Source organism: Quercus robur, chromosome 9 (assembly GCF_932294415.1).
Source record: "Quercus robur chromosome 9, dhQueRobu3.1, whole genome shotgun sequence".
Lineage (NCBI taxonomy): Eukaryota > Viridiplantae > Streptophyta > Magnoliopsida > Fagales > Fagaceae > Quercus > Quercus robur.
The window spans coordinates 5,880,668-5,895,263 of NC_065542.1; the positions used below are offsets into that span (position 1 = coordinate 5,880,668).

Consider the following 14,596-nt stretch of genomic DNA (forward strand, 5'->3'; position numbering starts at 1 on the left):
ATTAATTTCTTAATTTTTTTTTTCTTTTAGTAATTCGTTCTTTCATATTCGGAATAATTATTTGGTAAAACATTTTAATATGACACAAAATTTGGTACTTTTTTTTTAGAAAAAAAATTGGTACTTGGAACATGGTAGTCCACCAATTAAGTGAATTCTTCAAACATAAAAAAAATAAATAAATAAATAAATAAAAAATGGTCCCAATAATATTATTGTTTATACCCATATCAATGATTTGTAAAAACAGGAAACTGGCGCGGATTAGATCCACCCAAATCAGGTGGTAATGCCAAAATTAAGAGAGTGGTCCAAATAGTTACTTTCACCTGAAAATTCTTTGTGACTCGAAAAAATAAAATAAAAGGTGGAAAATAAATAGATAGAGAACAAGTTATTTAAATAAGGGGTCGGGGAATATGGTGGGAAATTGAAATGACTTTCTCGGATCCTGTGACAGACATTGGCACTGTTGGACATATTTTTATCAATTTGATAGCCTGAGATCAAGGAAACAAGGAATGATGAAAAGTAGATGCAAAAGAAAAGGAAAAAAAGAATTCCAAGAAAAACCAAAAGTATATTGGGCTATCAGGCAAAGGTATAATACAGAAAATGAAGTGAGAGAAACAAGGGAAAAAGAAAGAAAAAGAGAGTTATAGATAGAGATAGATAGAGATAGATATAGAAATAGGAAAATAGTACTATTCTTAACAGTATAGGTATAATAATATTAGAAGAAAGAAGAATAATGCAAATAACATAAAAGAGAGACAAAGACAGTGCTATTCTTATCAGTATAGGGATATTTGAAGACTGAGAAACAAGTACTACTACTACAAGTGGTAGTAGTTACTCTCTCTCTCTCTTTTTTACTTCATGGCCACCACCAACAAAACCCACTGAAGCAAAAAAAACATAATCATCATCATGAAACACCCTCTGCACCCAGCACTCCAAAAAAGAGCTTCTCTTTCTCATCAAAACCTCACTTCCCTTAAATCTACCACTCTCAACACAGCTCACTTCTCAACCCCAACAACACCACCACCACCACAACCATGAAAGTCCCACTCTTTTTTTTCTCTCTAACATTCACATTGACACTCACTTCCATAGCTCTCTCCGCCCCATCGCCGCCGCTACCGCCACCGCTCCAACTCGTCTCTCTCCTCGCTCTCAAATCCAAGCTCAACGACCCGCTCAACACGTTCGGAGATTGGAACCCGAACACCAATTTCCAAGACCCAATTTGGTGCACCTGGTCAGGAATCAAATGCCACCCGAACTCGCCGCGGATCAACACGCTAGACCTCTCTCACCGAAACCTTTCCGGCACAATCCCATCCGATATCCGATACTTGACAACCTTGACCCGCTTGAACCTCAGCCGAAACAACCTCGACGGACCATTCCCAGAATCCATTTTCGAACTCTACAACCTCAGATTCCTCGACATCAGCCATAACAACTTCAACTCCACCTTCCCATTTGGGATTTCAAAGCTAAGTTTCCTACGTGGTTTCAACTCTTACAGTAACAGCTTCACCGGTCCACTCCCAGAAGACATAACAAACCTTAAATTCCTCGAAGAACTAAACCTCGGCGGAAGCTACTTCCAAGGTACAATCCCAGAAACCTACGGCAATTTTCCGAGGTTGAAGATTTTGTATTTAGCTGGGAATTTTTTGAACGGTACGATACCGTTTCAATTGGGCTCTTTGACTCAGCTCCAACGCTTGGAAATCGGGTACAACCAGTTATCGGGTCCATTGCCTATAGAAATCGCTAAGCTATTCAATCTCACGTACTTGGACATTTCTACTGGTAATGTATCGGGCACTCTTGCACCCGAAATCGGAAACTTAACCAAGCTGGAAGGGTTGTTGCTGTTCAAGAACCAGATTTCGGGCGAAATACCGGAAAGTCTCGGGAACTTGAAGGCTTTGAAGGCTTTGGACTTGTCCGATAACCGAATTTCGGGGCCGATTCCTTCCGAGTTAGCGAATTTGAAGGAACTCACACAGTTGAGCTTGATGAATAACTATCTTATCGGCGAAATACCGGAAAAAATCGGGGATTTACCGAGCCTCGAAATGTTCAAACTATGGAACAACTCGCTAAACGGCACTTTGCCTCAGAGGTTGGGATCAAACGGCAAGCTACAGTGGATGGACGTGTCGTCGAACTCAATCACCGGTCCGATACCACCAAATCTCTGTCTCGGAAACAAGCTCTTCAAGCTCATTCTCTTCGAGAACCAGCTTTTCGGCGAGTTGCCGAAATCTTTAACCGCTTGCACTTCTTTAATTCGGTTTCGGATCCAAAACAACCGGCTCAACGGTTCAATTCCTCACGGTTTCGGATCCTCACCGAACATAACTTTCATGGACTTGAGCAATAACAATTTTTCGGGTCCGATTCCTGAAGATCTCGGCAATGCAGTGAAGTTGCAGTATTTGAACATCTCGGAGAACCAATTCGACGCCGTCTTGCCCGATAATCTCTGGAACGCGACGAATTTGAATATCTTTTCGGCCGGTTCGGCGAAACTTATCGGAAAAATACCGGACTTTTTGAGTGGTTGTCCGAGTCTGTACAAGCTTGAGCTACAAGGCAATTCTCTCAACGGTTCGATTCCTTGGGATATCGGACACTGCGAAAAGCTCATTTCTTTGAATCTCAGCCGAAATTCACTGACTGGGATTATTCCATGGGAGATCTCCACCATTCCTTCTATCACAGATGTTGATCTCTCTCACAATTATCTCACCGGCACCATTCCTTCAAATTTCGGTAAACCTCATACTAAATCTCTAATCTTTGTTTTGTTTTGAATTATATTAAGCAGTTAGAGGCACATTTTTTTAACTGAAATCGTGAGTTGAAACATGATTTTAGTTTATCATGTTTTAACTTACAATTTCAATTCAAAAAATGGAATGTATAACAGGCTGTTTTATCTTGGTATACTTAACGTTTAAAGTTGTTTTCACTTTCAAATATGAGGTTTAGATTTTTCAAAATGGTTCACACTTTTGAATTAGGAACTGAACCGTTGAAAATGCCTACACAAAATCACAATAAACACACCACCATGCACTGTAATATTAATTATTAACCAATTTGAAAAAGAGAAAAACAAAGGTCAAATATCAACAACAAAAGAAACCGAAAGTGTCCAACAATGGATCTTCATGATTTTGGATTATCCATATTTTTCAAATGCTAAGATTTTTTTTTTTCTTCTAATAATAACATTTTTTTTTTGTCTTAATTGTAATTGACAGGTAATGCGACCACATTGGAGAGCTTTAACGTTGCATACAATTTGCTAACCGGACCAATTCCTACGACCGGTACGATATTCCCAAACCTCCATCCGTCGTCGTTTTCAGGCAACGAAGGACTCTGCGGTGGAATATTAGCGAAGCCTTGTGCGAGTGACACGTATGCAAATGGTGACGTGGAGGCGAATAATAAGCAACAGCCAAAACGCACAGCGGGAGCGATCGTGTGGATCATAGCATTGGCATTTGGGATAGGTTTGTTTGTGTTAGCAGCTGGAACCCGTTGTTTCCACGCGAATTACAGCAGTCGATTTAGCAATGGGAGCAACAACGACCGTGAGATCGTCGGACCGTGGAGATTGACTGCATTTCAGAGACTGAATTTCACGGCTGATGATGTGTTGGAGTGTTTGGATGCAACTGATAAGATACTCGGGATGGGGTCCACGGGAACCGTTTACAAGGCTGAGATGCCAGGTGGCGAGATCATAGCGGTGAAGAAGTTGTGGGGCAAACACAAGGTTGAAAATGTGAGAAAAAGGAGAGGCGTGTTGGCTGAGGTGGATGTGTTGGGGAACGTGAGGCATAGAAACATAGTGAGATTGTTAGGGTGTTGTAGCAATAGGGAGTGTACCATGTTGCTCTATGAGTACATGCCTAATGGGAATTTGGATGATTTGTTGCATGCAAAGAACAAGGGTGAGAATTTAGTGGCTGATTGGGTTACAAGGTACAAGATTGCATTAGGTGTGGCTCAAGGGATTTGTTATCTTCACCATGACTGTGACCCTGTGATCGTGCACCGCGATCTTAAGCCGAGTAATATTTTGTTGGACGGTGAGATGGAGGCCAGGGTGGCAGATTTTGGTGTGGCTAAGTTGATCCAAAGCGACGAGTCCATGTCGGTGATTGCTGGGTCTTATGGATACATTGCACCAGGTGAGTTTTTCTGTTAAATTTTGAATACATCTTAGATTTTGTACTTTAATGCACTAGATCTGATGCGATTGATGCGTACATGTAACTGCTACGCGTTTGTTTCTATGTAGTAAAATCTACATGATTATTTAAAACACGAGTAATGCTAGTATTATTGAAATTGACATAATTTTGTGTTACAACTTGCTACATGGTCAGTTGTGATTGGTGAAAGTGTATCCTCATATGACCCACTAACATACTTTCATAAATCAAAACTCGTTATATGACGAGTTATAGCACAAAATTGTACCAATTTTAGTGGGACTAGCATTACTCTTAAAACACATCTCATAACAAGCCAAATACTACTAATGTTAACACAGTCTTTTCTTTGTTTCTTTTGTTGGATGACGAAAGCTTGCTAGTTGCTATTGTGCGCCAAGGGTGTATGGGATGTTGACTTTTGACTTTTGGTGTACATTAATGAATGAGGGGTTGATAATTCTTAGTTACTGTTAGTGTGAATATATATATATATATATATATATATTTTTTTTTTTTAATTCTTTGTGTGGTGAGTTTGTTGTTTTCAGAATGTTTGCTTAGTTCTTTTTGTTGGGCGACGAAATAACTGGCTAACTGGCATGCACAATAGCATGTCAAAGTGTCAACTCTGTCTATGTCATTCATAGGATTCGATGATAAAGTGTGGGTAAAGATAAGGAGAATGTTACATCTAGAAGTGAATGTGTTAAGTTAAATAGAGATAAAGACACAAAGAAAGTAAGTTGTGTTTCCCAACTATTATTTATTACACTAGTTCACACACCAAGAAAAAAGAAAAAGAAAAAAAAAACCATACTTGATTGTGTGTGTATATATATATATTCAAAGCTCAATTATTTTAAAAACAAATATCTTTTTGGTTATTATTGGATTAGACTAGTGCCCATTTCTTGTCTGTCTTTCCTACTTGTTCAGGCCCTCAATACTCAACAGAGATGACTCAAGGTCCTCTCCTTGTTTTCTTTTAGCTCCATAAAGTCAAAGTTTCTCTACGCTTATTGTAAATCTTACCTTTTTCTTTTATATGGATTACCCAAATCATGAAGGTTAATCATATACACTTTTTTTTTTTGGCTGTAACACTTTCGGTTTCTTTTGTTTGTTTTTGGTTTGTTTTTGTTGCTGAATGCTGATACACACCTCCTTTATAGGCCAAGTTGGTCCAAAATGTAATCCAGTGAGCTAGTGACCCTTGTTTTTCTCTATCAAATCGTGGTTAATAGCTAATACTACAGTGCATGGTTGTGTGTTAAAGCTTTGGTTAATGCTATTTCTGACAGTGGTGCACAATTTGCATTGGCCTGTAGCTGTAAGCCTCTTTTTTTTTATACTATTTCTTTATACAGACGCAGAGGTTGAATTTTCTTCTTCTCTGAACTGTTTTCATGGCGCACTATTGCGCGTGGTGTGTGTCACTTTTTCTTTTTGTTTTATTTCCGCTTTTTCTTTTTCACAAGTCGTTTTTGGAAGGGTTTCCTCATAATTACTATGCCCCACATAGAATTTTGTCTAATCTTGACTTGACCCGAATATCGTAGCAAATATTCACAAGTCAAAGTATCAATGTTTTCTTAACACACAAATAATGCATTTGGACGTATTAATAGTTTAATACTTGAGAAAGTGATAAGTTATTATTAGTAATTTTCATATAACTTATTCATCATTGACATTATTTTATTATTTATTAATTTTAAGTCTTAACTTGTTATTTTAATATTTGTGAAAAATATTGTATTTATAAATTTATTGATTTGGATATTAGCACTTTATAGTTGAGCTTAATTATTAAACTAACAAATTTTTTTTTTCTTGCAGAATATGCTTATACACTTCAAGTTGATGAAAAGAGTGATATCTATAGTTATGGAGTGGTGTTGATGGAGGTTTTAAGTGGTAAAAGATCAGTGGATGCTGAATTTGGTGATGGGAATAGCATTGTGGATTGGGTGAGGTCTAAGATAAAGACTAAGGAAGGTGTAATTGACATTTTGGACAAAAATGCTGGGGCAGCTTGTTCACCAGTCAGGGAGGAGATGATGCAAATGCTTAGAATTGCATTGCTTTGTACTAGTAAAAACCCCGCAGACCGGCCTTCCATGAGGGATGTTGTGTTGATGCTGCAAGAAGCTAAGCCAAAGAGGAAATTGCCTGAGAGGGTGGGCGGTGGCGGTCGGGATAATGTTATTAGTTGTGGTGGTGGTGGTGAAATTCCTATGGCAGAAAAACCAGTGGTTGAATGTTAATATATGACTAATTTTACTTGGTTTTCCTCTTTTTCTTCTTTTTCTTTTTTCTTTTTTTTTTTTTGTTACTTCTAAAATTGTGGGGGGATTGGTATAGGAGAAGTGATTTTTCTTTATTTTTTTGGCTTTCAATGTTCATGTTTTCTTACTCTACTTGCTACAATATTGTTATAAATATAACTTTCTGTGTGCTCGAGCTTATAATTAATATCAAGGGTGTAAAGACTTTAAGTGATGGTTACCATGGACTAATGTATGTACCAAATGTAAGAAGATTTAAAGCATTAGAAGCACCATTTGAATAGTGAAAGTAGCAAGTGAATTACATATATATATCCGGAGGACTGGCCGTACCCTGCACTAGCTATAGATTGAACTCACTTTACGTTCTTGTACTCTATCCTTGTTACAAAACAATGACAAATTTAAATTTCCTATCAAACTAATATGCGAAAGTGAAAGGGATGAAGAAGAAACAACAAGAGTTAGGAAAATAACAAAAAGTAGTACATATTTTAACATCACTGGATGCTAGGAGGTCCTAATAAGACAAAATTTAGGTATAATATCTTAAGTGTTATTCTTTAAGTTCTCCTCTTAAAATTCAGCCATGTGACTACTTAAGTAAAAAATACACTTTCATATTATATTATGAGAAAAAATCCATATAACAGAATCTTAAAATGAGAACCTAAAAAACAACACCTAAATACTATACCTAAGTCTTGTTCTAATAATTCTATTTCGATTATTGATAAAAATTAGAGTATGTAAGCCATTGTTCCAATTATTTTATATGGTGGTCAGTCATTCCTGATCGATGTGCATGTTTTACTCGTACTTCTAGAAAGTATGCTGCAAAATTGAAGGACAGTCCTTTAAAGTTCCTACAACCCTCTATGGAAAATCAAATAAGTACCCACAGGTAACTTTATTTATATATATGAGCTGCTGTGATTTGTTCAAATGATTTGATGAATTATGCGGTTTAATACACGTGAGTGGTTTAATACACGTGAGTGGTCTCATATCCATTACGTAATGAGTTATAGAAAATTCCTCCAGTCTGATTTAGTAGAAAACTTTATTTAAAATTAAAAAGAGAAATAAAAAGGGCAGAGTGGTTATAAAACTAACCCAATTCTTAACGAAGAACTTTTAATATGATGAATGGAAGCTGCCTACAAAACATCAATTTTCTATAATACACTTCAGCTACATATGTAAATAGATTATACACCCTTCTTTTCAGAGGCCAAGAATATCAATTTTCTATAATACACTTCAGCTATATCTGTATATAGATTATATATACACCCTTCTTTTCAGTGACCTTGGCCTCTCCTTGACTCCTTAGCAGCTTGGATGAGATGTACATTTACACTTTCCTCCTTTGCCTGTTAAGAGAGACTCAAAAAACAGGAGTGAGACTTTTGAATACAGAAGTACTATGGTCTAAAGATTATTGGATTTTCTAATAAGTTTTGAAAATATTATTTTTAGAGTAGTGCTACTTGTACTACTTTTTTTTTTCTTTTTCTTTTTTTGGCTGAGAAGTGCTACTTGTACTACATATTTTACTACATTGAACTTTATTTAACTGTTACCAATGATAAATAGACAATTTAAATATTTATTTACAAAGTATTTTCAAAAAATATTTATTTATAAGGTGGTTGAAGCGCGCCAATTATATTCAATATTCCCCAATCCACAAGGCTTATCCACCTTTCATTGCTCTTCAAAAAATCTTTTTATAACTTTATAGAAGGACAAAATATATATATTTCAACAAGTTGATAATTAGCCCCCAAGAAAGGTTCAAACAGGTATATGTGCATGTGATATTTTTACTTTATATTATTTCATTCTCTCTAGAAGTTGCCTACAGGCAATCCCAAACGCTAATCAAGGTCCTCAAACACTACTAGTGGAACTTGGGGTAATGATAATATTCTTTCATGATTCATCGCTAAGTCTCAGTCAAGCTGGGGTCTCTTGTGTCTTCATAACCCTTCATCCGGGCCATTGAAGTCCTATTTGACCCAGGCCCCAGCAGTACTTAACTTTTATTTTTTTACCCGTGGCCGACGCACACGCTTGCGTGTTTTAAATTGTGATATATCACCTTATTTGTTTTAATAATGATGTTTTCTAGAAAATGAGTCATTTTTCAAAAATTATTTTCTATAAAATTATTTTATTTTCCAATGTTTGGTAGCAATTTTAAATGAGTTAAAAAACAATTTTCTAACTTCCCTTATTTAGCTTGCTGTGAGATAAAGTTGTTTTCCAAAAAAAATTAATGGAAAATAATGTCTAAAAATAAGTCATACTTTTTATGTTGACCAAAGATAGTTTTCCTTTGACTCATATTTTTTTTATACTACCAAACACTGGAAAATATGGAAAACTATCTTTACACAAGATTTTCCATAGAAACAAATGGAAAATGTATAATTTATTCTTTAAATTTTATTAAAGATAATTATTCATTCTTAAAATTAAACAAATTAGAAAAGTATTTACTATTCTATTTTTATAAATATATTATTTTATTATTTTTGGAATATTTTGATTGACATTATTCTTTTTTGAAGTATACCGAAATGGACCGAAGTAGTCCGAAATGCTATCATGATGTGGCTCGGAGTTTAGGAATAATAAATACTACATTTTTGCTTTTAAATTATTATTGTATAAATTTTTATTATTATTACTACTACTACAAAATTTGAATTTATCTAAGAGACCTATAACTTTAGAGTTTAAACTGTCGAATCTTGCTTGTTTCTTTTCATCCCAAAAAAAGAAAAAGAAAAAGAAAAAGGAAAAATCTAGATAACTTATTTCATAATTTTTTTTTCTTAACTTACTAAAATAACAAGTTGTGAGCGGTAGAAAATAAAAATATTTTCAATAATGAGTTTATATAAAAATAATAGTCTACTACTTACAACTTGTCACTTAACAGACGCGAGAAAGTTTGTAAAATAAATTGTTTGTGTAGCAATTTTGAATTAAAATCCACATTTTTTTTTATAGTCACTTTATCTTTTTGGTGATTATGGCCTTAGCCCTTAGGTTACACGTTTCAAATGGCAAAAGCCGAGGCTGGTTGTAGGCTTGTAGCCACTCTAGCTGTGCATTATTTCCTCATTTGGGCCTTGATACTCATTTGTTTGCTTATTGATATTTTGATTGGGCCTGCCTTATTGAAATTTTAAAATCAAAGCGGAACTGGTTGTAGCCCCTATAGCAATGTGGTTTTCCTTATTTGGGCCACAATCGTTGTGGATTTTAACTGGCCAGAACCTCAAATTTTATATCAAAGCCTAATCCAAGCTCTTATTCATTTCTTAGTTCTCTCAGATGGTGCTAAAAAAAGAGAAGAGACTAGGATATGTTTGGTGGTTTGTCTAGCATCTCTATATGGTTGGGTCATTTTATAATTTATATATACCAAAAAAAAAAAAAAAAAACCAAAAACAAAAAATAAAGTCTTTGTCCAAGTCTTGGAGAGGATGATTTTGGTTAAAATATCCTTCATATGAATATTAATTAGTATCTTATATAGTTGACAAATGAGTTCATTTCATTAAAAGCTCATAGACAATTATTGTTGCAAATAAAATAAAAGGTATTTTTATATGTTTCCCTATCTTTTATGAAAACTTATCTACCACAAAAAGAACACTCATTGATACCTTCATTGTGGATGGTAAGGAGTAATTATCATAAAATGAAAATAAAAGATTTTAAACCTTATTGTGTATATTAAACATAAATAAAATTGTAATAGCAAAAGTAATGCATTTCTTATGTAACTACTCCTATTTAAATGCACATAGAGACAGACACCTTTGAAAGAAAAAAGAAAAAATGTTTGAAGGTAAAAGATTCTAGGCTTACCAATAATGTAGAAACCAAGGCTATAGCCATCTCCAGTTCCTCCAGAAACTCATCTTCTAGTTCAAACGTGCTTCTGAGCTCTGTAAGAATAAAAAGGACAGTCTCAATCTGCTGAAATATAACCGAAACTTATATTAGTTGACCTGTATGTCCAATATTAAACATATGCTATTGAGGATTTCACAGGACCAGTGCATAGAATTTTTTTTAAAATTTATTGGTTAAGATACCAAATTCAATTCCAATGGATTCAGCTGTTAAATTTATTCAAGAAAATATAGCCTCAAAAGATGAAGAAAGTGGAGTATTTCATGTATTTTGGTACTTAGGATCACAAATGAAAATTGTACCTTTGAGAAGAATTTGGCAATCGTTGCTTCAATGCTGTCCAAAACTCCCACGGCTGTGCTGAAAGCTTGGTAGATAGACTCCTCTTCAGCCTACCATATGATTGGGAATGAAGAACAGTGTTAAAATTATAATTAAATGATTAAATTTACTAATAGTTTAAATTTTTAGAAAAAATGACAATTTAATTGGAAGGGGATTGAGGAAGGAATAAAAATAAAATTTCATCAAAAGTCTGCATAGAAATATAAAATGCCATGAGACAGAGACTTCTCCTGTTCAATTATTATTCAAATTCGAAGGAAACAATTAAAAAAAGATTTTGTGTGTAATGATAAATAGCGACACAATTAAGTTCCACATGATAACTTTTTGTTAATACTTCACTATTCAATAAATTTTTTACTAGATTGATGTTTTAAAAATTAGTACTTAGTTATATTGCACTTTTTTATTATTCTTAACACAAAAACTAAATTTTGTATTTAATTGGATATTATTAACTATGAATCATAAATTTGAGTTTTATTTATAATTTTAAAATAAATAAAAAAATTATTTTTTATATATAATAAGGTAATTTTTGATCTTTGATCTCTTCAAATGTTGTTTGTTAAGTATGAAAGGTACAACAAGAAAATATAATCGAATAATTGGTTTGTTAAGAAATACATCAATTAAAAAATAACTTATAAAATTTTGTTAAGTATGAAAGGTGACATCATATTGGACCTCCAATTATATATTTTACAAATTAAAAAATTTTAAAATTAAAAAAAAAAAAAAAAAAAAAAAAAAAAAATCAAGATCAAATCTTTTATGCTTATGTCAACCCTCCATTCCCCTAACAAAGATTAGAGATTATTTTATTTTTGGTTAAGAGAATGTTATATATATATATATATATGTAAAAGAAAGAAAGTAGGTGGGAGGGAGAGATGAAAAGGAATATAAATATATATATATATACAGACACATAACATACGTAGATACTACCAAAAAAATATTAAATAAAACGGAAGTACCTTAGCACCTTCGACTAAAGGAAGCCTGACCGATATTCCTGATAATTTTCTTACCACTCTGCTAACTGATTCTTGGTTCTTTTTCTCTAACTTTGCCCATTGATTGAGAAGTAAAATCTGTGGGTTGATAATTTGATGTAATTTGATCTCAAGTTTGAACTTTTGCATTTCAATTCGCTTTTCTAATATGGCTTTTCTCAATTTCAAGATTCTAATCCATACAGAAAATATTTTACCCTGAAAAGTATTTTAAAAAGACAAGTTATAAAGACGTGCCATCCTCAAATAAATTTCTCATTGCAAACTGTATTGAAAATTTGAAAATAACCCAATATGATTATTTTCGAATTGAGTTTCTCGTAGGCATTTGTCTTTTAACTTTTGGATCAGCTGGGAAACTTTAGAATAGACAATTTCTAGAATCCAAATGATATGAAAAACAATTACAAATATTTTTACTTTGCAATAAAAGAAATATACAATAACTTGAGTTTATAGAGTTACTGATTCAACCAAGTTAAATTTTGACAATACAAAGTACAGAGCCATTTCATCGTTATCATTGGTGAAGCTGCAATATATCATAATACGGTTGACACAGAAATGATTCAAATAAGGATAATTTTTAGTTAACATTGTACTAACAATTGTAAGATTAATTTACATTGTAGGGTAAATAATGAGTAAAATATCATATACATTTATTTAATCTTCAATGTACATAAAATTTACATTAATAGTACAATATAAATTTATAATTACTTTTCAAATAAAATGGCCTCTGAAATTTTAAACCTTTTCTTGAAGTCTAGGCCTACGAGTACATAATTTAGGTATGAGTTTTTACAACTTAGAAATTGTGCTTAACGTTTACTCTAGAAAGAATAGTTGAAAAGCAAAAGCATTAGTAGTTTTGTACTTCAATTGGCAAATCTCTTAGTGCATGTTCTGAGCCAAACCAACCTTGCCAACCATAAAAAATATAAAAATAAAAAAATAAAGGAGAGAGAGAGAGAGAAGCATTATTTAGTGAGTTCTAATCATTTTTCTTATGTAAATATGACTATTGGCCAGAAACATTCCAAATAATTATAGCTCGAGGCCAGTTCTAATCATTAGGTAATTGAATATTTGAATAATTATACTTAGCTTATTTTTAAACTTATTTTATTTATTTGGTTAGGTACAACTTTTTTATTTTTTTTTTTTTTTTTCTTCTAAATATCATTCTAGTTTACACGGTATAGTTTTTAAGTACTAATAAACCAATAAAAATAAGCTGATGCAAATAGACAGCTTACCTCTGCAACTCTCTTTACACCAGCCATGCCAGCCTCAGCTCTTGCATTCACAAACCTCCACTGCAACAATCTATTATGCATAACCCGAAACCTATGAAACTCTTCCTCTTGTAATGTTGAAACTTTCTTCTGCTTGAAGTACTTCAAAACCCCACTAAAACCACCACTTTTAACTCTCTTTCCACTGGACCCTGGTGACTCAGGCCTCATGACCGGACTCCCCAAAGTCCGTCCCGGCGATAAAGCCCACGCAGACGGAGAATTCGTGACTGACCTTGTTCCCTTTGTTGCCCCAATGATATTATTAGTGCGTGGACTAGTACTACTACCTGCACGCTGCAATAACAACTTATTACCTAAACCTTCTTTGCTGTTGTTGTTGTTATTCTCTTGCTGCTGCTTCTTTTGGGTGCTTGAAATGGAGATTGAAGAAGGGTTTATGTTCTCTTCGCTTTTGTTGAACAATATTCTTGATTTTGATGTTGATTTGGGGCGGGGTTTGACGATTGGTAGTACTCTTGGGCTTGACTTTGGTGTGCATGAATTACTAATGTTCTGGTGTAGTGTATATGTGGTGGCTGGAATAGTTGCGGTTGTGCTTGTAGTTGTAGATGTACTTCGGCTTCGTGGAAGGCGAGGCGGAGGCGATGGTGGCAACGAGACTGAGAGGCGGCGGCGAGTTTGAGTAGTTTCCATTTTTTTGTTTTTGTTTTGTGTTATTGTTTCTTCGTGGTGAGGCTTTGAGGTTAGATTATGTTGGAGATATTGGTAAGAGGGTTTGAAGGAGTATAAAAAGTGGTAATAAGGTCTAAGAAGTGAGAAGTTGAGAGCACGTCTTTGAGCAATTAATATATGACTAACATGTCAACACGTACGCCATGCAAAAATAGTCCCTAGTAAAGGCCTCCACGAAGAGGAAAATTCTATATTTCTTTGGCTTTGTGTTGTTGAATTTGTGAGTATGGATGGGTTCTATATTCAGCAAAAAAAAGTATGGATGGGTTCTTAAAAACAAAACAAAAATAATAATAATAGAGAGCATACATAAAAAGCGGAAATTAGCTTGTTATAACGTGTTTTAGAAAATGAGTTATTATTAAGAAAATATTTTTTTTATAAAATTATATTTTTCTTTTTTTGGCTTGGTAACGATTTTAAATAAGTTGAAAAATTATCTTTTAATTTCTCTTATTTAACTTGAATTGAGATTAAATTATTTTCCTAAAAATTCTATTAGAAACCAACCACTACAAAATAAGTTATACTTTTTTCGTTGGCTATAAATAATTTTTCTTTGGCCAATTTTTTAGATACTACTAATTAATATAGGAAAATATAGAAAACTATCTTTAAGTAATATTTTTCATCAAAACAAATGGAGAATGTTAAATTATTTTCAATTCCATAATAGGTTATTTTTTGAAGTTTCAAAGATATTAAAGAACTACATTCCTCTCTCTCTCTCTCTATATATATATATAATATTT

The 14,596-nt window shown here is 33.6% G+C and overlaps 2 protein-coding genes across 4 annotated transcripts; one reads left to right on the forward strand and one right to left on the reverse strand.

Annotated features, from left to right (window-relative positions):
- Positions 1–842: 842 nt before the first annotated feature.
- On the forward strand, positions 843–6,764 carry LOC126698293 (leucine-rich repeat receptor-like protein kinase TDR). Its single transcript, XM_050395417.1, has 3 exons — positions 843–2,796; positions 3,291–4,229; positions 6,096–6,764. Exons 1-3 carry the CDS (start codon positions 1,062–1,064, stop codon positions 6,521–6,523), a joined length of 3,102 nt encoding a protein of 1,033 aa, XP_050251374.1. The 5' UTR covers positions 843–1,061; the 3' UTR covers positions 6,524–6,764.
- Positions 6,765–7,569: 805 nt separating this feature from the next.
- Positions 7,570–13,948, reverse strand: LOC126699981 (QWRF motif-containing protein 7). Of its 3 annotated transcripts, none has more exons than XR_007646953.1 (5): positions 13,110–13,948; positions 11,809–12,045; positions 10,786–10,875; positions 10,436–10,515; positions 7,570–7,920 (listed from the first exon to the last, which is right to left on the reverse strand). XR_007646953.1 is itself a non-coding variant. In XM_050397962.1 (5 exons), the coding sequence occupies exons 1-5, from the start codon at positions 13,803–13,805 to the stop codon at positions 7,849–7,851; spliced, it is 1,206 nt and encodes a 401-aa protein (XP_050253919.1). In that variant the 5' UTR covers positions 13,806–13,937; the 3' UTR covers positions 7,570–7,848. The 3 variants fall into 3 exon arrangements, 2 of the variants coding, with proteins under 2 accessions (XP_050253919.1, XP_050253920.1); XM_050397962.1 differs by having other exon boundaries at positions 10,436–10,546; positions 13,110–13,937; XM_050397963.1 differs by having other exon boundaries at positions 10,436–10,543; positions 13,110–13,936.
- Positions 13,949–14,596: the final 648 nt, after the last annotated feature.

Bases quoted from the DNA above. Each gene is read 5' to 3' on its own strand.
- LOC126698293 (XM_050395417.1), top strand. From the start codon at position 1,062: ATGAAAGTCCCACTCTTTTTTTTCTCTCTAACATTCACATTGACACTC. The intron at 2,797-3,290 runs GTAAACCTCATA...TGTAATTGACAG, and splicing joins CACCATTCCTTCAAATTTCG to GTAATGCGACCACATTGGAG. The intron at 4,230-6,095 runs GTGAGTTTTTCT...TTTTTCTTGCAG, and splicing joins TTATGGATACATTGCACCAG to AATATGCTTATACACTTCAA.
- LOC126699981 (XM_050397962.1), bottom strand. From the start codon at position 13,805: ATGGAAACTACTCAAACTCGCCGCCGCCTCTCAGTCTCGTTGCCACCA. The intron at 12,046-13,109 runs GTAAGCTGTCTA...AATACTTTTCAG, and splicing joins GTGTAAAGAGAGTTGCAGAG to GGTAAAATATTTTCTGTATG. The intron at 10,876-11,808 runs GTACTTCCGTTT...ATCATATGGTAG, and splicing joins CTTTAGTCGAAGGTGCTAAG to GCTGAAGAGGAGTCTATCTA.